We start from the raw sequence: 22,470 nt of genomic DNA, 5'->3' as shown, positions 1-22,470 counted from the left end.
ATAAAAGTTGTAAACTATAAACCTTAGTTTTCCTGTGGAAAGAAGAATTAAATCTTAAAATAAAAAATGAATTATTAAGCTTTGTGAAAGCTTTAGCGGTAGCATCCGCCGCGTGTGAGGAAACTCTCTACTCTTCACACTAGAACTCCAAATGTCAGTCGTGAAGCGACTGACGCGACTGTCGTCCTGCGTGAGGGTTTGGACTGTAGTCTGGTATAACTCCCACAGGATTTCATCAGTGAAATATTTACGACTCAGCAGCGCGTACCGGGATCCATGTCAGCTAATGTCGCGTTTAAACCCGATGTCTTCTACAACAGAAAGCAGCTGATGATCAGTACGTATGAATCCATTACCTTACGATGTAGTTCTTTATTTTTCTTGCTGTTGCTGCTGTCGTTTATAGGTCTCTGTTACAGGTGAGTTAGCGGCGTTGCTGCGCGCTCCTGTTCTTTCTCTGCATCAGCAGCAGCCCACTTAAAACTCAATATACTCCTTTGTGTGAGAAACTTAAGTGTCTTATCAGCTTTGTTGTGTTGAAATTCTTTTGTAACATTCCTCCTCGGGGTATTTCCTTTGCACGCACTCTGCAAACTGGAAATGTGTTGTCTTATTCGGACATTGTAAAACTCCCACACCGGCGAGGCGTTTCCTTGGGACACCTCGGTCTGAGGTGTGGGAACGCACTGGCGGGCGGCAGGTTGTTGTTGTAAACATCATCAGATTGGCCTGCTCTGAACTATTATTTTGAAAACTCTGATCATAACCGATAGGGGCATTATCGGCCGATACCGATCAGTTGCCGATTGATCGTGCATCTCTAGCTGTTTCTACAATGCTGATGTGTTAGCGTGCCATCAACGATGGTGGCTGCTGGCAGGGTGCAGGAACAGCCGAGCGCTTCAGAGAGAATACAATAAATTACTCCTACTACTACTGTCATTTAGAAGATGCTTTTATCCAAAGCGACTTGCATCTGAGAGAACACAGGCAAGAAATCTCATTGGAATGAAGACTCTGGAGTGGCCTAGTCAAAGTCCCGACCTGAATCCAATTGAGATGCTGAGGCATGACCTTAAAAAGGAGGTTCATGCTCCAAAACCCTCCAATGTGGCTGAATGACAACAATTCTGCAAAGATTAGTGGGCCAGAATTCCTCCACAGCGCTGGAAAAGACTCATTGGCAGTTATGGCAAACGCTTCATTGCAGTTGGGTCAAAGACGTATAAGGCCTTTGAGTAGCCCATTTTTAAAATACTTAAAATAAAGATATTTTTGGCCATTTTCCAAACATTTGAAATGTAGTGTACACATACATGTATGTGAAAACTTCAAACAAAGGTATTTTAGGGTTTTTAAACCTTTAAACCGTCATTTGGGGCGACCATTTATCTCAAAATTAATAGATTTCCATAACAAAATTTATATTTTAATAAGTATCAGTAATTAAATTAACTGTTCAAGAAAGATAGACACATTTTCCCTTTAATTTTTTGAAAACCATTTTTAAATACATTCTATCCATAATGGCAGTGTCACCTTCTTACTTACTCTAAAATTCATAAAACTGATATAAAATGTGTACAAGGTGTATCCACTTATGCATGCTATACCAATAATTTATATTTGAACCAAAACTGATAGACATTCAATTTTGAATTTGATACAGAATTGCCATTTGTTGGTTACCCCACATGACAGGTGGTCACCCCACATGATGCTTTCAAGTTTAATCAAATATAACAGGCTAACAGTTAGCTATATGATCTAAGCTAGCTACTTCTCACCACATACCACTAACAAATTTACCTTCAAAATATAGATTTGCAAATAAAACGAATTATTTACAGTTTTAGGGTGGTCACCCCACATGATATCAAAATGTGACGTATACACTGCAGCAGTTAGAAAGAGGATTTATTTGTAAAGGAGAGAGAGACTACTGACCTGCAGGTTGTCTCTCTGGGACCCTCATGGAGTAACTGGCTGATGCAACATCCTCTTTGAGATGATTGTCAATATAAAAGTCCTTCAATTGTATTTTTTTCATGGTCACCCCAGATGATAATTCAGACAATGAACATATTCGGACAAGATTAGTTTGTGTATTATGATTGAAATGTGTATACAAATGTTCCATAACTTTGTCAATAAATCTAAAACAAGTTTGAAAGTATGCCCAATAGGGCAAGCATTATTTTTAAATAGTTTTAATGTGATTTAAAACCAGTTGTCCAAACAGAAGTCAAGGCCGGACGGTCACCCCACATGATGTTTTCACACTTCAGATGGCAGAAAATGACCAATAACCAACATGTTTAAATAAAATAAGAGTGGGCACATGTAGAAGGAACGTATTAGACATACATGTTATATTTTTTATTCATTTTATGTTTATTATTAGGTAAAAAGTTCCATCGGACAGAAAAAGTAAGCGTCACGTCTTTGACCCAGTTGTTGCTGCTAAGGGAGGCCTAAGCGGTTATTACACTTGTTCACACAACTGTATATATTACATACATACACAAATGTGTGTGTGTACATTTCCCCCTGGGGGACAATAGATAGGTAGATAGATAGGTATATCTTTATCGTTATGTCCAGTAATGTACTGTTATCAACAAGAGTGAGTAACAGCTGCAGCATGTCTTCGTTGTGTGTGTGTGTGTGTGTGTTGCTGCAGGTCCTGAACCAGGTGCATCCTAACCTGAAGTCTCAGCACGAGGCGCTGCAGTACATCGAGGAGCTTATCTTACAGCTACTCAGCATGCTGTGTCAGGCTCAGCCACGCACGGTGCAGGACGTAGAGGTAACCTGCTGTTTGCTGCACACACCCTTGACACAGCTGTACACACAGCTGTGTGCACACCTGGAAACGGCTGCAAAAACAACTACACACAGCTACACAATCGCCTGCACACACACTTGCAGACAGCTCCACACAGTTGCACACTCCTGTAGGCAGCTGCTTACACATCTGTACACACACCTGCACATACCTGCACACACACCTGTACACACACCTGCACATACCTGCACACACACCTGCACATGCCTGCACACACACCTGCACATACCTGCACATACCTCTGCACATACACCTGCACATACCTCTGCACACACACCTGCACATACCTGCACACACACCTGCACATACCTGTACACACACTTGCACACACCTGCACACATACCTGCGCACACACCTGCGCACATACCTGCGCACACACCTGCGCACATACCTGCGCACATACCTGCGCACACACCTGCACACATACCTGCACACACACCTGCACACACCTGCGCACACACCTGCACATACCTGCGCGCACACACCTGCACATACCTGCGCACATACCTGCGCACACACCTGCGCACACAACTGCACACACCTGCACACATACCTGCACACATACCTGCACGCACACACACCTGCACACACACCTGCATACACACCTGCATACACACCTGCACACATACCTGCACACACACCTGCACACACCTGCACACACACCTGCACATACCTGTACACACACCTGCACATACCTGTACACACAACTGCACATACCTGTGCACATACCTGCACACACACCTGCACATGCCTGCACACACACCTGCACATACACCTGCACATACCTCTGCACACACACCTGCACATACACCTGCACATACCTCTGCACACACACCTGCACATACCTGCACACACACCTGCACATACCTGCACACACACCTGCACATACCTGTACACATACCTGTACACACACCTGCACATACCTGTACACACACCTGTACACATACCTGCACATACCTGCACGCACACACACCTGCACACACACCTGCACACACCTGCACACATACCTGCACACACCTGCACACACACCTGTACACACACCTGCACATACCTGCACACACCTGCACACATACCTGCACGCACACACACCTGCACACACACCTGTACACACACCTGCACACATACCTGCACACACACCTGCACACACACCTGCACACACACCTGCACACACACCTGCACACATACCTGCACACACACCTGCACACACACCTGCACATACCTGTACACACAACTGCACATACCTGTACACAGCTGCTTACACATTTGTACACACGCCTGCACACACACCTGCACACACCTGTACACACAGCTGTATGCACACCTGCAGACAGCTGCACAATCGTCTTCACACACGCTTGCAGACAGTTGCACGCCGGTGCACACACACACAGCTGCACGCGTCACACACACACACACACACACACACACACTTGCAGAGACCCAGAACATAAACCCCCGAGCAATTATTACATAAACAATGGCATGTAAAAACTCCCCTGGTGGGAGAAAAACCTGCAGCCAAACAGTGGCAAGAAAAACTCCCCTTTAGGAGGGAAGAAACCTGGACCAGGACCTGGATCATAAGGGGGTAGAAACCTGGACCAGGACCTGGATCATAAGGGGGTGTGTGTGTGTATATGTGTGTGTATGTATGTATGTGTGTATGTATGTATGTATGTATGTATGTATGTGTGTGTGTGTGTGTGTGTGTGTGTGTGTGTATATATATATATATATATATATATATATATATATATATATATATATATATATATATATATATTAGTGATGCACCGAATGTTCGGTAACTGAAATTGTTCGTCCGAAAATAGCAAAAAAACACTTTCGGTGTTCGGTGGAATAAGTGGGGAAAAAACCGAACAATTAATAACGCCGTGTTTATGATGATTTAGATGACGCAATCAAACAGCGAACAGCGTGGAGTGAGGGGCGAACGGTGTTAAGCAGCAAACATGTCAGCATGTCAGATCATTACTTGGATGTGGGGAAAAGCAGAGGACACGAGAAATGATCCAGGCTGAGTTGGATTTGGGAAACCGCTTGGTGATGGAGACAGTCACGGGACACACAGCGAGGAGAAAAGGGCCCTGTATTACCGACGCGGTGGAGAACCCTCACTGTCTGATATGACGAGATCCTCCAAGAAAATAACCCAGATTTTTACAATTATACAAGGCTTCAAATTGCGGAGATCAGCCCCACCACGACCCGATTAATTGAAGATGAACGGGAGAAAATGAAAAAGGATAATGAGAAAAAATACAATAAGTACAGTAAGACAAATTGTGACTGGCGGGTATTTCACTGCACATTTATTTGATTTATGCAATGGTGAAAAAATTGGAAAAATAAATTTAAAAACTGCGAAGAACCATTGTTCGGTATTATTCGGTATTCGTGTGTTTATTATTATTTTCGGAAGGGGTGGGCGATATGACCTAAAATTAATATCACGGTATTTTTCATCTTTTGAACGGTGACAGTATAATATCACGGTATTTTTTGGTACGTTTTGGGAGGAGTAGCCTGTCCTGTCCCTTTATGTGAATAAGGTTAATATTTTTATAATATAATAAGTAAATGGTAGTATCCTTATCAAAAAGAGACATGGGAGAGTATTATGCATTCTCAACATATTTATTTGGCAAAAAACCTAAAGATCTTATATATATATATATATATATATATATATATATATATATATATATATATATTATATTTATTTTTATTATATTATATTTTAAATATTTGTAAACCTGTCTTAAAATGTAATACTGGACCTCGGTTGGGCTGGTTGGACAGCGGGTGGTGGAAAATGTCCCTTAATTTTAAATCCAAAACTTGACAGGTTTATGCCATGAGTATTCATATACAGTAATCCCTTGTTTTTCGAGAGGGTTACGTTCCAAAAAGAACCCGTGATAAGTGATATTCACATAGTAGCAACCCTTTTTTTTTATAATTATTATACAAGGCTTCAAATTGCGGAGATCAGCACCGCCTCGCACGTATTTCACTGCTCTTCTGAGTCGCTGCATCCCGACTCGCGCTGTAGCGTCTTTTTCTTCTAAAGCCCGCGGTACAGGTGTTTTTTCGTGAGAAGAACATGGTTATGGGTATTTTTTTGTCACTCTTTTTTTCTTCTGGGCAAAAAGATTCTTTTAAACCGACATTCATTAATTTTTTCTCCATCTTGAAGTCGGTGATTTGTATTCCGGCAGGTTGAAACAGCACTCTGCGCTCCGCTGCCGTCGAAGACCCGCCCATCTCTGCTTCTGATTGGCTAGTGTTAGTTTGGTTGAGCCAGAGCTGCTTTCCTCTCATTCCATTGGTAGACGAACTCAGTTGACTCAAACTTTTTTTTTTTTTTTTTTAAAGCAGTCAAACTCGCACGCCAAGAAAAAAAACTCCGTACGCCGGAGATCCGGCACGGTGCCGGAATACATTAAGCCCTGCATTTCTTACTACTCTTGTCGTAAGGTGTAGCAGCAGTAAACGATGCCTGCAGTGAAAGCTGTGTAGTCTAGACCAGCTGCTGGTCCCACTTGCGCTCGTTTTGGCCCAGGTTGCCTCTTCATATTCACGGGCGTGCGTGTTTTTTAAGTGATGAAACAGGTTGCTTGTGTTTCCACCTCTTGCTGTCACAACACGGCAGCAAACCTTGCATATCACCGACGTGTTTAATGCCTTATTTAGGCTTATTATTTTATAATTGATTTATTACGGTATTGACGGTATTGCAAAATCCATGTCGTGGCGCAGTGTCACACCGGTGATGACTATGACACCGGTGTACCGCCCACCCCTAATTTTCGGTTACGGTTTTGGCCACAAATTTTCTTTTCGGTGCATCACTAATATATATAATATGTATACACATACATACGCATACATACATATATATATATATATATATATATATATATATATATATTAGGGGTGTAACAATATATCGTGCCAAGAAATTTCGCGATACAAAAAACGTCACGAAACGTGTCGTGGACGTGACAAAGTATATCGCGATATTGGGTTATTAATATTAATCTATTGTGTTGACTAGTAACGCGCATCCGACCGCGCCTCGACCCGCGGACCAAAATCTGACTCCGCTCAGAAGAAACTAGTACCGTTTTAAGTCCCGATCACGGGACTCTTGGGGGGTTTTGAGTTCTGAACTTTTACTTATGTAAGTCTGGTGTAGAGTTAAGCCTTACCTTATTAAATTAAACCTTTTTCAGGTTGTGAGTAGGATAAACACGGGGACAACTTCTGCTGAGTTCCAGTGTACTTTAATGTCCCTCAACAGTGTAGGATTTTAGAACATCAACACAGCACCTAGTGTCGTACTGTGGCGTATCACTCCGCCCAATCTAAAACAGACTAATCACTACAGATAAACTGACTAGTGTCATTATAGTCCCTGATTTACATCAGAATATAAAGAATATATTTATAAAATAATGAACCCTGAATTACCAAAATAACCTTCTTAACAAAAATAAATCTCATCTTACACTTATAAGGTGAGCATGAATCAATCTTTTTTATGATGTAAAATTGTATGTATTTATTTACTTTTATTTATTTATTTAATTTTAGTTGTTACATTTCTGGAAAAGAAAAAAGTCAAATCATACATGAGAGAAACTATTCAGTTTGTGGCAAAATATTGTTACTTGTATGAAACTGAAGATGCATAATGCAAACCTGACATTTACTTTTAGTTCAGTTTTTGTGGAAAATGGTTGGCCTGGCTTTCTCTTTAACACTTAAACAGTTATAAAGCATTACAAACTGTAACAATAGGGCAAATGCACAGTATTGTTTTGTATTTTGTGTCTTTCAAATAAAAGACCATTTTTTTCTAGTCATATATTCCTCATTCAAGGTTGTTAAAAAATACTGCTATCGTATCGTTATCGTGACCTCAATATCGTGTATCGTACCGTATCGTGAGAATAGTGTATCGTTATACCCCTAATATATATATATATATATATATATATATATATATATACATACATACACATACAAACCCAATTTTTTTTTTTTTGCGGGGGAGTGGGGGTGGTGGGTGACATCCACTGCTAATCCAGGACGCGAGAACACACATGGAGCCGCACATCAAGCACTGGAAATCTGGTCCCGAGACCAATTTCTTCCAATTTAAGCTGCATTGCATTATGGGGATTGTTGTTCTTTGCTTTGTGTTGCGATCCGTGAAGAGTTGTGGTTTTATTATGATCGTAAAGGTTTGTGAATGTTTATGGGCAGCGTTAGTGCATCATTACACTCTCCTTTTCTTGTTTGTATTTTAAAAGGAACCCTGGTTATTAAGACATGTAGTCCCTAATTAGCCACAATTGTTCTCTTATACTAAAATATGTTGTTAGAAACACATAAAATAATCTAATTGCTTTAAAAATCTACAATGTTTATCACATATTTTGACCTGCGGGAGGCGCCATGTTTTACCTGCGCAATGCATTCTGGGGGCGATGACGTAGAGCGGTGGCTCTGGGAAGATAAGCCGCGTTAGTTTAACTGGGACAGGTATCCAAAACATAGATGAGCAGCTCTCTCCCGGCTGTGGAGGCTGACGAGGGAGCCCATAAGACGTCTCGGTTCAGGCAAACTGGATCAAAGTTCTGTGATGCACGGGAGATCTGCAAAAATGATCAATGTCGTGCGCATCTTACCAGTGCATTAGGCTCCGGCATAGCCTGCGTAGCCTACGTCGTAGACGGCGTAGCCTACGCCGTAGACCGCGTAGCCGGGGCTTTAGAGCCCGCAGCGCACCGCTACCCGCTCTCCGCTCTCGCCGCCGCCGGGATGAAGACGCCGGTGGGCAGGAGGCACGTTTGGGTGGGCATAGCCCACCCCTCCCCCCCCTAAAACCGGCTTCGGTGCTGGGTGATGACAGACCAGAGGCTGAGGGGACTGGCCCGGGACTTTGACGAAACGGGAGGCGCAGACTTCGCTTCAAATAGGCAAGAACATCTTTATTTAATTTAATGACACCAGATCTGGCTGGGGTTTTTATTGTAGCATCGGCTATCTGCTAGTTGAAACGTGTGGTCTGTTAGTCTATCTGAGTTTTATGGTGTTTTTGTAGTTCATGCTTTATGGTGCGGCACTTTTTTTTTTTTTTTTTTTTTTTTTTACTTTTTTGTAGGTGCGCCGTCACCTTAATGTTTAACTGTGTTTTGATCTGTGTTTCTGGTGCGCCGTCACCTGTTTAGCTGTGTTTTCATCTGTTTCTGGGTGTCAAAACAGTGTACGGGGGCCAGCAGGAGCCACCGTCTGACGTCACTACCCAGAATGTAAACAACAATGGCGACCTACGAGTTAAATTATATTTTCAAATTTTATAAAAACGAAGACATCAAAAAGGTTTTTTATATCACATTGTTATAATTGATACCAACATTTATCTTTTAAGACCTACATGTCTTAATAGCCAGGGTTCCTTTTAAGAACCGACACCGGAACTTAAGTTGGTGGATGAAAAACAGCTCCTCGTTCCGCTTTATTGTCACGCGTATTACATACTGATGGATTAAGCCCAATGTACATGTGTGTTGAGTCAGCCGTCAGAGTGAGCCGTGCAGCAGTTTCCTCACCTCCGTACACGCAGCATGGGCCTTGGCGACGCTTGTAGTGTAGTCAGGAAATATATTGATCCTCTGCCCGTTGAATGTGAGCGGCTTTCGGGCAGGCGTGCGTGCGTGCGTGCGTGCGTGCGTGTATGTATGAATCAGAACAACTTCACGCCACTCGGTCCTACAACCAAAATGGCGGACCACCACTAGCGACGCTGGCGCGGGTTTCCGGGTTATAAAAACCCAATGTCAACAACATTTCAAAGTAGAGGGCCCCCCCTCTGCCCTAAGGGGGGCCCAATGAGAGGGCCCCGTTTTGTGTGATACGTTCATATATAATCTTTTTTTTTAATTCAAGATCTTTTTATTAAAATTTTCACAAAGTAAAAAAGGTGAAATGCTGCATGTCAATTACAAATATTTTGAGTAGGCATGGGCATGTTAATCATAGCATACACCAGTGTACAAAATGTAAAAAACAATTAAACAGTATGAAAAAATATAAAATAGTAACAAAAACAAACTACAGACCAAACTAATCCCTCCCATGTCACTGCCAGATTACTAATCACAATATGAGGTCACTCTAACATCAAAAGCCTGCACTAGGAATACAAAATAAATATGAAGTATAGTTCACAGGGTCTGGAATGCTTCTAGAAAAGGTCCCCACACTTTCTGGAACTTATTTGATTGCTGAAGCGAGTATCTAATTTTCTCCAGTTTTAAGCAGGACATGATGTCTTCCAGCCATTGTGCACGAGTAGGAGGGAAGGGATTCTTCCACCTGAACAGAATTGCCCGACGAGCCAAAAGGGAGGCAAAAGACAAAGTGTGCCCCTGTGCAGTGGTTAACTTCCTTCCTCCCTCCATGACCCCAAACAGGGCAGTCAGTGGGTTTGGTTCTAATCTGATTTTAAGCACCAGAGAGAGAGTATGAAAGACTTCCATCCAGTACTTGTTTAGACATGGGCAGGACCAGTACATGTGGATGAGAGATGCTTCTGCTACCTTACATCTTACACAGTATGGACTAATATCTGGGTACATGGAGGATAACTTTGCTTTGGAAATATGAGCCCTGTGTACCACTTTAAACTGAATTAAGCAGTGACGTGCGCACAGGGAGGTTGTATTAACCAGTTTGAGTATGGACTCCCAGGTATCCTCTGATAAGGGAAGCCCTAAGTCCTGCTCCCATGCTGCTTTGAGTTTATCTGTAGGGGCACTCCTAAGATCCAGCAACATGCCATAGAAAGACGAAATGAGCCCCTTTTTGAATGGGTCTGTGGCAAGAACTTTGTCAACTGTGGTCAAGCCTATCGATGCACCAGGGCTGGGTGTCTGGGAAAGAACAAAATGTCTAGCCTGAAGATACCTAAAGAAATGTGATTTTGGAAGGCTGAATTTACTACTTAACTGCTCAAAAGATGCCACGGTGCCATCTATGAACATATCTCTAAAACGATTCATACCCCTCCTGTGCCATTCCTGGAAGGTGGGGTCCTCAAGGGATGGTTTGAAAGAGTGATTTGATGCAATGGGGCTAAGAAGAGAGAAGCTGTGAAAACCAAAAAACTTCCTAAATTGGGCCCAAATTCTAAGAGAATGTTTAACCACTGGGTTTTTGATTGATTTAAGTGAAGGAAGTGGAAGTGAGGAGCCGAGTAGGGCAGGAATTGACAGGTCATCAGTTGGATGTGACTCCATCGCCACCCAGTCAGGGCGGTCAGCGCCGTCGCAGTAGAAGGACCAGAATGTGTGTGTGTACTGCTGACGCCCCCCCCCCCCACCTCTGGTCATCCCGCTGCTGCTTCCACCTGCCTGCTGTGTGCTGTCGACGTCCCTGACTCCCCCAGTCTGGCCTTCGGCAGGAGGGTCCCCCCTTATGAGCCTGGTCCTGCTCAAGGTTTCTTCCCTCCTAAAGGGGAGTTTTTCCTTGCCACTGTTTGGCTTAAGGCTTTTCTCCCACTAAGGGAGTTTTTACCTGCCATTGTTTATATAATAATTGCTCGGGGGTTTATGTTTATGTTTATGTTTATGTTTATGTTTATGTTTATGTTCATGTTCTGGATCTCTGGAAAGCGTCTAGAGACAACATCTGTTGTATTAGACGCTATATAAATAAAATTGAATTGAATTGAATTGAATTGAATGCAAGGCAGCACAGGTTAGCAGCCCAATAATAATAACGAAAGTTTGGGAGGGCCAGACCACCTGCAGACTTTATTTTTTGAAGGTGAGTCTTGTTCAAACGTGGCCGTTTACCCCGCCATAGGTATGAAGATATAACTGAGTCAAGGGACTGAAAAAAAGAACCAGGAATAAAGAGTGGTAAGGTCTGGAAAAGGTACAAAAATTTAGGTAAAATGGTCATTTTAACTGAATTGATGCGACCCACAAGAGACATTGACAGGGGTGACCATTGTGTAAGGGTTTGTTTGGTCTCATTTAACAATGAGATAAGATTCTCTTGGAGCAGGTCTTTGTGTTTCCTTGTCACAGATATGCCTAAATAGGAGAATTTGTCATTTACGATTTTAAAGGGAAAATTGGAAAGGTCTAAAGCATGCGATTCGAGATTGGTAGGGAAAAGCTCACTTTTGCTGAGATTCAGTTTATAGCCTGAGAGTTTCCCAAACTGACTGAGAAGTGACAGCGCAGGGGGTAATGAGGCCAGAGGGTGAGAGATGAAAAGCAAGAGGTCATCGGCATAAAGCGAGACCTTATGTTCCCTGCCACCTCTCCAGATACCGGACACATCCTCACAAGATCGGAGCGCTGTGGCAAGCGGTTCGATAGCCATGTCAAAAAGCATGGGACTAAGGGGGCACCCCTGACGGGTTCCACGATGCAGATTAAATGGTTTTGACCGTTGAGAGTTAGTACGAATTGAGGCTGTTGGGTGTAAATAGAGAAGTTTAATCCACAGAGCAAAGTTCGGACCAAAACCAAACCTGTCCAGCACAGCAAAGAGATAATCCCATTGGACGCGATCAAATGCTTTCTCCGCATCCAGAGAGACAACGCATTCAGGGATAGCCTCAGAGGCAGAGTAGATAATATTGAACAGTCGCCTTGTGTTGAAGTAAGACTGCCTACCTTTAATGAAGCCAGTTTGGTCTTCAGATATAATTGTGGGGAGGGCATTCTCCAGCCTATGGGCTAGGACTTTAGCTAGGATTTTAGCATCTGTGTTTAAGAGGGAGATGGGCCTGTAGGAGGCGCATTCAGCAGGATCCTTCCCTTTTTTAGCTATGAGGGTGATGCAGGCCTCCGAAAAAGAAGGAGGGAGGGAACCGTGGCTGAAGGATTCTGAAAGAACTGTATATAGCAATGGGGAAAGCAGAGTTGAAAATTTCTTTAGAAATTCCGCCGGGAAGCCATCAGGGCCAGGACATTTACCCGACTGCAGTGAAGAAATGGCTCAAGTAATTTCCATCAGGGATATCGGTTCTTCTAATGTCTTCCTTAGATCTGGTGAAAGACTGGGAATACTAAGACTATTTAAAAAGTCCGCAATCTCATCTCGATCAGTCTGAGATTCCGAGGTGTATAGCTGGGTATAAAAGTCCCTGAATGCTTCATTTATGAGTAAGTGGTCTGTAGTTACATGGCCATTTGGTAATCGAATCTTAGAAATATTTTGTTTAGCCTTAGAGCCTTTAAGTTGGTTGGCTAATAATTTGTCAGATTTGTCTCCATAAACATAAAACCTGGTTTTACTTTTCAGAAGTGACTGTTCAATTGGGTGAGTGGTAAGCAGGTCAAATTTAGTTTTAAGTTCTAGCCGCTTTTTGTAAAGATCTGGGGATTTAGTCCGAGAATATTCTTCATCGACCTCTTTGATTTGGCGGGCAAGGTCTGATCGCTCCCTATAAGATTTTTGCCTCACCCTAGCAGTGTAGGATATAATCTGTCCCCGGAGATAAGCCTTGAGGGAATCCCAGACAGTTAGACTAGACATTCCTGGAGTCATATTCGTGGATAGGAAAAAGGCTATTTCCGTTTCCATTGATTTAACAAAATTTGTGTCCGACAGCAGAGTTGAATTGAATCGCCACTGTCTGTCTCTCTGAGGTAGGTCAGGAAGGGACATGGTTAGAACCACAGGAGCGTGGTCGGAAATGACAATGCTCTGATAAGCACAGGAATGAACCAGGGGAATCAGTTGATTATCAATAAAAAAATAATCAATCCTCGAGTATGTGTGGTGCACTTGTGAGAAAAAGGAGTATTCTCTGTCACATGGATGTAAAGAACGCCACACATCACAAACACCGTAGTCAGAAAGGAACGCCTGAATAAGACGGGCTGACTTACTTGCTGTGCCGGGGTTGGTAGAGGATCGGTCTAGGACTGGGTCGAGCCAGCAATTAAAATCACCACCCAGTATGAGAGAATATGTATTAAGGTCAGGGAGCAGTGAAAACAGTCGTTCAAAAAAGACTGCATCATCTGAATTAGGGGCATAAACGTTCACAAGTACGACCAATGTATTGAATAGTTTCCCAGAAACGATCACGTAGCGACCAAACTTGTCAGAAATCACATTGTGCTGCTCAAATGAAACATCCTGACTGATCAGAACTGAAACTCCTCGGGCCTTAGCTTGAAAGGAGGAGTGAAATCTCTGCCCTGACCACCTCGGGAACAGGCGGCTATTATCAGAACTGCAAATATGAGTTTCTTGTAGAAAGGCTATTTCTGTTTTAAGGTGTTTTAGATGTGAGAAGATCCTTTTCCTCTTAACAGGGTGATTCAGACCCTTAACATTCCAGCTCACCAACTTCAAGTATCTACTCATAATATCTAAGAAGAAAAATTAGGTGTGCACAATGACCTAGGCAAAAAAAAAGAAAACGGAAAGGAGGTTGAATGTGACCCACATTAAGTAATGAGTTGAAAAGAGTTAATGCAAAGTTTCTGGCAGTGACAAATCCCCCCGACCCACCCACCCCAACTAAGACAGCTGCTATAGAAAAATAAAAAAAAAGCAGCAAGCTCTTCAAAACAAACAAAGTGCAATAACGCATCTTCCTATCCTACACACTAATAGCTTTTGCTCCCGTATCATGGGTGTATACATATTAGCACCTTAAAACGTGTAGATATAAATAAAAAAAAGAAATACCCTCTCAAATCTTGACCTGTAAGTCCCGATATGAGCCCAGAAATATTTGTACAAAAATATAAAATATATATACTTCCGGTTATGGCGGCGTAGTGGAATGCAGCACACTGTAAGAAATGTTCGTAAAAATTGCAGTTAAAAACTGTAAAATAGCAACAGTAAAAGACCGTAAAATCCAAAATAGTATATCACTGTAGTAGATACATTATATTACCCTAAATCAAGAAAAAGTACATAACTATACTTTTTACTGTAATAATATGTAGAAATCACACAATTTTACTGTAAAATTATAATTTTTTGGTAAAATTAATTTGAAAATACCGTAATATCACAAGCATGTAATTACCCTAAAATTAATGGTATTATTCTGTCTAAATTACAGATTTAGCTGATGTTTACATTTAAATTTACAGTATAAAACTGTTCAACATTCAGCAAAAACATACTGTAATTTCTACATAAATAATATGTTAAAAATATAGTAAAATGTTTTTGTTGACATTACGGTAAAAAACTGACAAATAGCAACAGTAAAAGATCATAAATCCAAAATAGTATATCACCGTAGTAGATACAGTGAATTACTCTAATCCAAGAAACAGTATATAACTTTAATTTTTACTGTTATAATATGTAGAAAACATACAATTTTACTGTGAAATATGAAATGTTGGTAAAATGTATGTGAAAATACCGTAATGTCATGAGCATGTAATTACCCTAAAATTAATGTTATTATTCTGTCTAAATTACAGATTTTGCTGATGTATACATTTAAATTTACAGTATAAAACCTTTAACCATTCAGCAAAAACATACCTTCATTTCTACAGAAACAAGATGTTAACGGTTTTAAAAAATCGTTGTAGAAATTACAGTAAAAAACTATCAAATTGCAACAGTAAAAGATCATAAAATCTAAAATGGTACATCACTGTAGTAGATACATTGAATTACCCTAAAACAAGAAACAGTGCATAACTTTGATTTTTACTGCCATAATATGTAGAAATCACACAATTTTACTGTAAAAATATGGCAAAAGCAATGTTAAAATATTGCAATGTCACAAACATGTAATTACCCTAAAATTGACAGTATTATTCTGTTTAAATTACAGATTTCTCTGATGTGTACATTTAAATTTACAATATAAAACCTTTCACCATTCAGCAAAAACATACCTTAATATCTAAATAAAAAAGATGTTAAAGGGTATATTTTTGTTAAATAATGTTGATTTCAAGGTAAAACATATATGTTTAAATATATTGTACTGTCAAAATGCTAACTAAACTAAGACATAACTACAAAGATGCATTTTTATGAAGAAAGTCAAGTGATTGCTGTGCAGAAAAAAATGTGTGACTATGTTAAGGACATCCATTTTAATTAGTTCTCCTTCGATTATGACAAGTTATTAATGCTCAGGGTGTAGAAACTTATAGGTCTGAGAGCCTCCTGACTAATGGTATGGGGCCTATTTTGTGTCTTTTTTTGCACAGTTCACTAACGCTTTGAGCTAGGAAGCTGACATTCTAGACTCTGTATCAGAAGGTGACTCTCATCCACTGTGCCAAGTTTCAGATCTGTGTGACCTTCCGAAGTGTCAAAGGTCACCGCATGTGTTGTGTTTCGGCCCTGCAAAGCATATTTTGTGTCTTTTTTTGCGCAGTTCACTAACGCTTTGAGCTAGGAGGCTGCAATTCTAGACTCTGTATCAGGAGGTGACTCTCATCCACTGTGCCGAGTTTCAGATCTGTGTGACCTTCGGAAGTGTCAAAGGTCACCGCGTGTGTTGCGTTTCGGCCCTGCAAAGCGCTATTTCGTGTCTTTTTTTGCACAGTTCACTAACGCTTTGAGCTAGGAAGCTGCAATTCTAGACTCTGTATCAGGAGGTGACTCTCATCCACTGTGCCGAGTTTCAGATCTGTGTGACCTTTGGAAGTGTCAAAGGTCACCGCGTGTGTTGCGTTTCGGCCGTGCAAAGCCTATTTCGTGTCTTTTTTTGCATAGTTCACTAACGCTTTGAGCTAGGAGGCTGAAATTCTAGATTCTGTATCAGGAGGTGACTCTCATCCACTGTGCCGAGGTCCAGACCCGTGCGACCTTCGGAAGTCCCAAAGGTCACCGTGTGTGGTGACTTTTTTGGGCCTTTTTTGGGTGTTTTTTGAATAATTCACTAACGCTTTGAGCTGGGAGGCTGATTTTTGACTATGTTGCAATGCAGAAGGCCCTTTGCTAGGATCTTTTGGTCCCGTGGCTGTACGACTTCCACATAGCTAGTTGGCGTTGCAGAGGTTTCACAGAGTTGAGACTTGGCAAGCCCAATCAAGGCCCCATATGGTGGCCACAGGTCAAGTTTTACTTGGTTTGGTCAAATTTTCTGGCAACGGCGTCCGTTCGAATGTTGGAAAAGGTGAAGTTTCAAAGCCCCGCCCATCGAAAAGTACAGGTCCGATCTGCACCAAACTAACGTCTGTCTGTTCAGGGGATGCCCCCAAACAACATATAAAAAAATCTGACTTCTATGACTTCTGCAACAGTGTTTCCTCCAAAACGTCCTGGCTGGTTAGGAGGGTGTAGAAACGTATAGGTCTCAGAGCCTCCTGACTAATGGAATGGGGCCTATTTTGTGTCTTCTTTTGCATAGTTCACTAACACTTTTAGCTAGGAGTCTGAAACCCTCAATAAAACACTGCTAAAACCGATTTTAAGGTTCTTTTACTTGTTTTTAAGTGTCTTAACGGCCTTGGCCCTTCTTATCTTTCAGACCTGCTTTTACCATATCGGCCCTCGCGGACCCTGAGATCCTCCGGTACCGGTCTTTTATCTGTTCCCAAAGTGAGAACCAAAACCTTTGGTGAAGCTTCATTTCATTTTTATGGCCCACGTCTGTGGAACAGCCTGCCGGAGGAATTCAGGGCCGTAGAGACTGTCGATGCTTTTAAAGGTCGGCTCAAGACTCACCTTTTTAAATTAGCTAACTGAATCTCCTTTTACTTGTTTAGCACTACTTATTAATGTTTTCCTATATGTAATTTTATTCCTCTTAAGTTCCTCTTAAAGCTTTTATTAATTACTTATTTATTTTATTACTTATTTACTCATTTATTTTTTAATTTTGCTTCTACTGTCCTGCTGTCCTGCTGTCCTGGCCTGGATAGTTGGGGGTCCTGCTCCAGGGCCTGGATATTTGGGGGTCATGCTCCAGGGCTTTATAGCCGTGGTGTGGGCCCCTCTCTGTCTGGGTCCGCAGGGTCTCTGCGGCGGCGTCCCCTGTAGTCGTGGGCTTGGACAGCTCTCGGTGTGGATGGCTCCCATAGGACGGTGTTTCCTCACCTGGTCTATCAGTGCTCAGCCATACTCCATTTTATAAGGGTGGGGGGTGCCGGGTGGGTCTGCATCTGTATAGTATGCTGTGTGTATGTGTGTGTATGTCTTATGAATGAGGGTACGGGGAGTGTGTGTGTGTGTGGGGGGGGGGGGGTCAAGGGAGATTGTTTTTTTTAATGTATTTTTGTAAAGCACTTTGTGTTGCATAAAGAGTGCTATATAAATAAATAAAGTTTAAGTTTAAGTTTAAAACAGCGTTAAAAACATGCTTTTACAAACTAACAGTAACAAACAGTACCTTGCGTGACAAAAACGCATAATTTAGCCACTATAACAAAGAATAATATATAAATAATAATAATGTCATAATCCATGTATATATCACGACCACGGATCCCATTGACTTTGCATGGTACAATATCCGTGGTGCCCACACGTAATTTTACCAGTTTCCGTGTTGGTACCACGGAAAATAGTGGTGAGAGGTCGTGGGCATCAGAGACCCCTTGTGACTAATAATTAAAAACAATGTGATGCAGTAATGGCTGTTTCTCGAAAGCTACAATATATCAAATGCTTGGTACCACTTGATTAAAAGCAACTTCAATTTTGATAATATGTGTAGTCATCCAGTGTAAATCTGATATTTAGCTTGCCAAATTAAAGTTAAACGTATGTTTGGGATTTTTTTATTAGTTTTTAAAAGAAAACCAACTTTGTCAACAAATTAAGCCATGATAAATATGTGAAATCCAAAAAAAATATTTTTTCCTATGTAGTCACATGTCTTGATAGTTTCCACAGTAAATTTCGTGTTTCTACCTATAACAGAAAAAAAAATCTGTGGGGCTTTTCTTTAATATACTGTAATTATACTTTAATATACTAAATCTTGTTAGTCATTAATTGGTTGAAGCTAGGGTCTACGATTTTACATATTGTACATTTTTATTAAAATAATTTAGAATGTTTTTATGGCCAAATAGTGTTATCTATGAAATATGATCAGCAAATAACCAAAAGAAAAAATATTCTAGCTGCTGTGATCCTGCAAACAAGCCAACCAAAAGGTTGAAAAAAAAAAACAAAAAAAAACGAAGCTCATCGTTGAGAACATTGCGTGAGGCTGCAGGTGCAGTTGGGCGGGCCCCAGTGCCCTCAGACGGATGGGCCATCAATTAACGGAGCGCAGTGAACTTTCGAACCCCTCTGGACTCAACCACTTCTGCGCGCTCAATCCAACGCACAACGCACTCCTGCCTCGTGCAAACGTAAGTGAAAGATATTCTTCACTTTGTTTCATGTATTTGTTTAATTTAAGAGTAAGTTTACTTAACTAACGTTATCTTCAGAGAGTTTACCCAAGTTTGGCAAAATGTTGAATTGTAATTTCTGTGGCAAGTCGGTTAAGACATTGAGAGGTTATGTGCTTCATTGTAAACTTCATCGAAATGAACCACGCTGTTTGTTTAAGTGTTTTGGAGCTGAGTGCAAGCAGACATTTTGCAGATATGGAGCGTTTAAGGCTCATTTTTACCGGAGGCATAATGTTGAGGAGGGAAAGGAAAGAAGAAGGGATGAAGGAAGGAGGATGGAGGAAGGGATGAAAGAAGGAAGGGGGAATGGAGGGACAGAAGGGAGGAAAGGAAGAGAGGAGGGAGAAAAGAAGCAAAGAAAATGGGGAGGAAAGAGGGACAGAGGGGAAGAAGGAAGGAAAATAGTTAGGAATGAAGGAAAGGAAGGAAGGAGGATGGAGTAAGGGATGAAAGAAGGAACCGTAAAAGCAGATTGGGTCAATTGACCCAGAAAGAGAACAAGAGGACTTTACTTTACATGCAGGGAGTTTTATGATTTTGTTTTAATCTGATACCAGCAGTGAGTTTGCAGAGTTTCTTGGATATCCATGCGTTCGAATAAATTAAACTGTTTCTGAAGAACATTTGAGCCTTTGTTTCAGTGTTTTTTTTTTTGACACTTCAGAGTAAGTTGAAGACTGGTGGCATTGCTAAGATCTAAGAATTCCAAGGTAAGTAAACCGAATATATGCGACAAATATTTTGGAGTGTGGAGTAAATTGTCTTAATTATCTGCACACAATGCTTTTGTATAAATTATCTTGTAAGTAAAAATGTAAATCTTTTGCTCCTGTCACCTTTTAGGCATTGCATTCAAACTCCTATGAGTTGTTGTGGACTTGGAGGGAACAACTTGCTGGCCTTTGTGACACCCAGGAAACCTTTTCTGCTTAATTGGTCAGCAGCAGTAGAAATAGATGGGAAACACAGAGGTGAGAGAGGATGCAAAGGGCCCAAGCCGGATTCAGACCTTGGTCGCTGTGATAACAGTATGTTGTACATGTTCTACTAGGTGAGCCACTTGGGCGTCCCAGCTGTTATGTTTTTGAGTGAATTTAGCCATTTGATCGTAATTTGCAACCTGTGCAATTAAAAGAGCCGAAGTGTTGCTGCTTTAGATGATTTCATCTTTCACTTAAGAGGATGCATGTCCTCCTGTCTTCTTTTATCTCCTCTCTTTCAGGTCTTATGTCTGCCAGTGGTTACTTGACATGGACCTCATCAAACTCTTTGTTGTCCTACTAGTCTACCTTTATCATCAGATCCCAATAATAAATAGTCTGGTAAGTGGTTGTACAGTTCTGTCAGTGTACATTAATTTAACAGAAGGCTTTAGGTTAATCTTTTTGTAAGCACTGTGTAGGCATTTCTTGTTCAGTGTACTATACAATTGTTGATGTTTTGATTTGGTGTATTTGACAATATGAAAACATACATATTTAAAAATAAAAGGTCATCCACTGTTAAAAATGCATAATTTGAACACTGCATTTTTGATATAGCAAATGCTTGTATCACTGATTGGATGTCTCAAATTTCCATCTTAACTCAGACAAAACACAGGTCCTTGATTGTCCTCATCTTCAAAATAGTCTCTGTGTCGCTCTCCATTTTTCTCTGTCACTGAGCAACTCCTGCTGTCCTGCCTCACCCCGTCCCCACCACCCAATCCCAGCCCCCTGCCCACTTTTTTGCATTTTTTCATAATTATGAACTTAATTATGAAATGGACGGAGTTAGCTCAGAACTGGGGGTTTAGTTACACTTTAAACAGGTCAGGAAACACATTGGCTGATGGCTGGGCGCTCTGTTACGGCAGGCTTATTGTCATTTTAACCTAAAGCTAAATCTGTTAACTGTTTTGAGTGGCTCCTGAAATCATATTTATAGATTGGCCTTTTTATGAAATTTTTTAACCTATTCTTGTTCACCATTTTGTAATTTCTTTCTGTTGTAACAGTATTGTATTTGTTTTTTCTTTATTTTTTTTGTGAGAAGCACTTTGCAACCGCATAAGTGCTATATAAACAAATATAGGATTTATGTTATTATTATTATTAATAATAATAATAATAATACTCTGATAGCTAAATGGTTAGGGTGCATACCACATGGGTGCAAATGCAGCAAGTCGCTTGGTTCAATTTCTGACCATTTGCTGCATGTCATTCCCCGACTCTCGTTCCCCACATTTCCTGTCTGTTTCCACAGCGAACACCTGATTGAGTCTTCAAGCAGAGATTACGACAACACCTGCTCAAAGTTCCAGTTTCATGAACATCGCACCATGTCTGTATGAGACTCTGTCCCCGTCTTCAGTCAAGTCTGGACCCAATGACTCCGACACCAGTCTTGTCAAGGCTAATTAGAGGTAAGCATAGTTCATTGGAGCTCAGTTTACCACCAGAATGCTGTGAGTTTATCTCTGTATGCATCATGCACCGCATCAATCTAACTTGTGCTTTGTTTCTGTTTTCTGGCTGCAGAGAGGATCATGTCAGTACACAATGAACACCTGGTGGACAACATGCGAGTCCTCAAGCAGGACCTGTGAAAATACACGCTTTCAGTTCCACTTTCTTGAACATCATGTGTGTGAGACTATTCCATGTTGAGTGACCTCTGCACTCAGGTCTGGACTCAGGAAGTCATTACTCTTGATCAACGCAGGGCAAGTGGCTAATTATTTCATGTTTTTTCATTCCACCATGGATTATTCTTCATATGGACACATGCTGGTTTTTCAAGATCTCAATACTGCTTTGTGAGTACACTGGACAAGTTATTGGATCAGTTCAATCTGTTTTTCACAGAGAATGTGTAAATGCAAAAGCAGTTTCTCAAAGTTTATCAACACAAGGCTATACATGGGTTTACAATGTGCTTTATTTGTTATTTCCTTCGTAATATACCAAGCCGGTTTTGATTGTAAAATCTATGTCAGCCAACTGTAATGCCTTATGTGTTTTTGCAATGAAATTCTGGCAACCACAGCGGGTGGTAATTTACTGTAAAGTTGAACCATGCAATAAAATATAATATATCATACCGTTGTACTGTTTATCACTGAGATAGACAGTAATTAGGTTTGCAGTGTATATATGTTGTTTTTAAAATAGTTTACTTTACACAGGTTTATATTAGCTGTTATTTTTAAAGCAAATTACCATA

At 41.0% G+C, this 22,470-nt stretch overlaps 1 protein-coding gene and 1 long non-coding RNA gene across 9 annotated transcripts in view; both read left to right on the top strand.

Annotated features, from left to right (window-relative positions):
• LOC133449012 (son of sevenless homolog 1-like) overlaps nt 1-22,470 on the top strand; it is a 211,294-nt gene that overhangs the window by 12,788 nt on the left and 176,036 nt on the right. For 7 of the 8 annotated variants that reach the window (XM_061728139.1, XM_061728132.1, XM_061728102.1 and 4 more), the window contains exon 2: nt 2,684-2,809. The exons of the other annotated variant lie outside the window; for it this stretch is intronic. In XM_061728139.1, the coding sequence (XP_061584123.1) occupies nt 2,684-2,809 (126 nt within the window). The remainder of the gene's footprint in view (nt 1-2,683; nt 2,810-22,470) is intronic. 8 annotated transcript variants of the gene reach the window in all.
• LOC133454434 (uncharacterized) lies at nt 20,481-22,165 on the top strand. The gene is made up of 3 exons (XR_009783367.1): nt 20,481-20,582; nt 21,511-21,670; nt 21,786-22,165. It is a non-coding gene; the product is annotated as an uncharacterized LOC133454434 (long non-coding RNA).

This window comes from Cololabis saira, chromosome 1, assembly GCF_033807715.1.
Source record: "Cololabis saira isolate AMF1-May2022 chromosome 1, fColSai1.1, whole genome shotgun sequence".
Lineage (NCBI taxonomy): Eukaryota > Metazoa > Chordata > Actinopteri > Beloniformes > Belonidae > Cololabis > Cololabis saira.
Note: the sequence above shows the minus strand (reverse complement) of the source record. Positions and strands in the feature narration are given on the sequence as shown.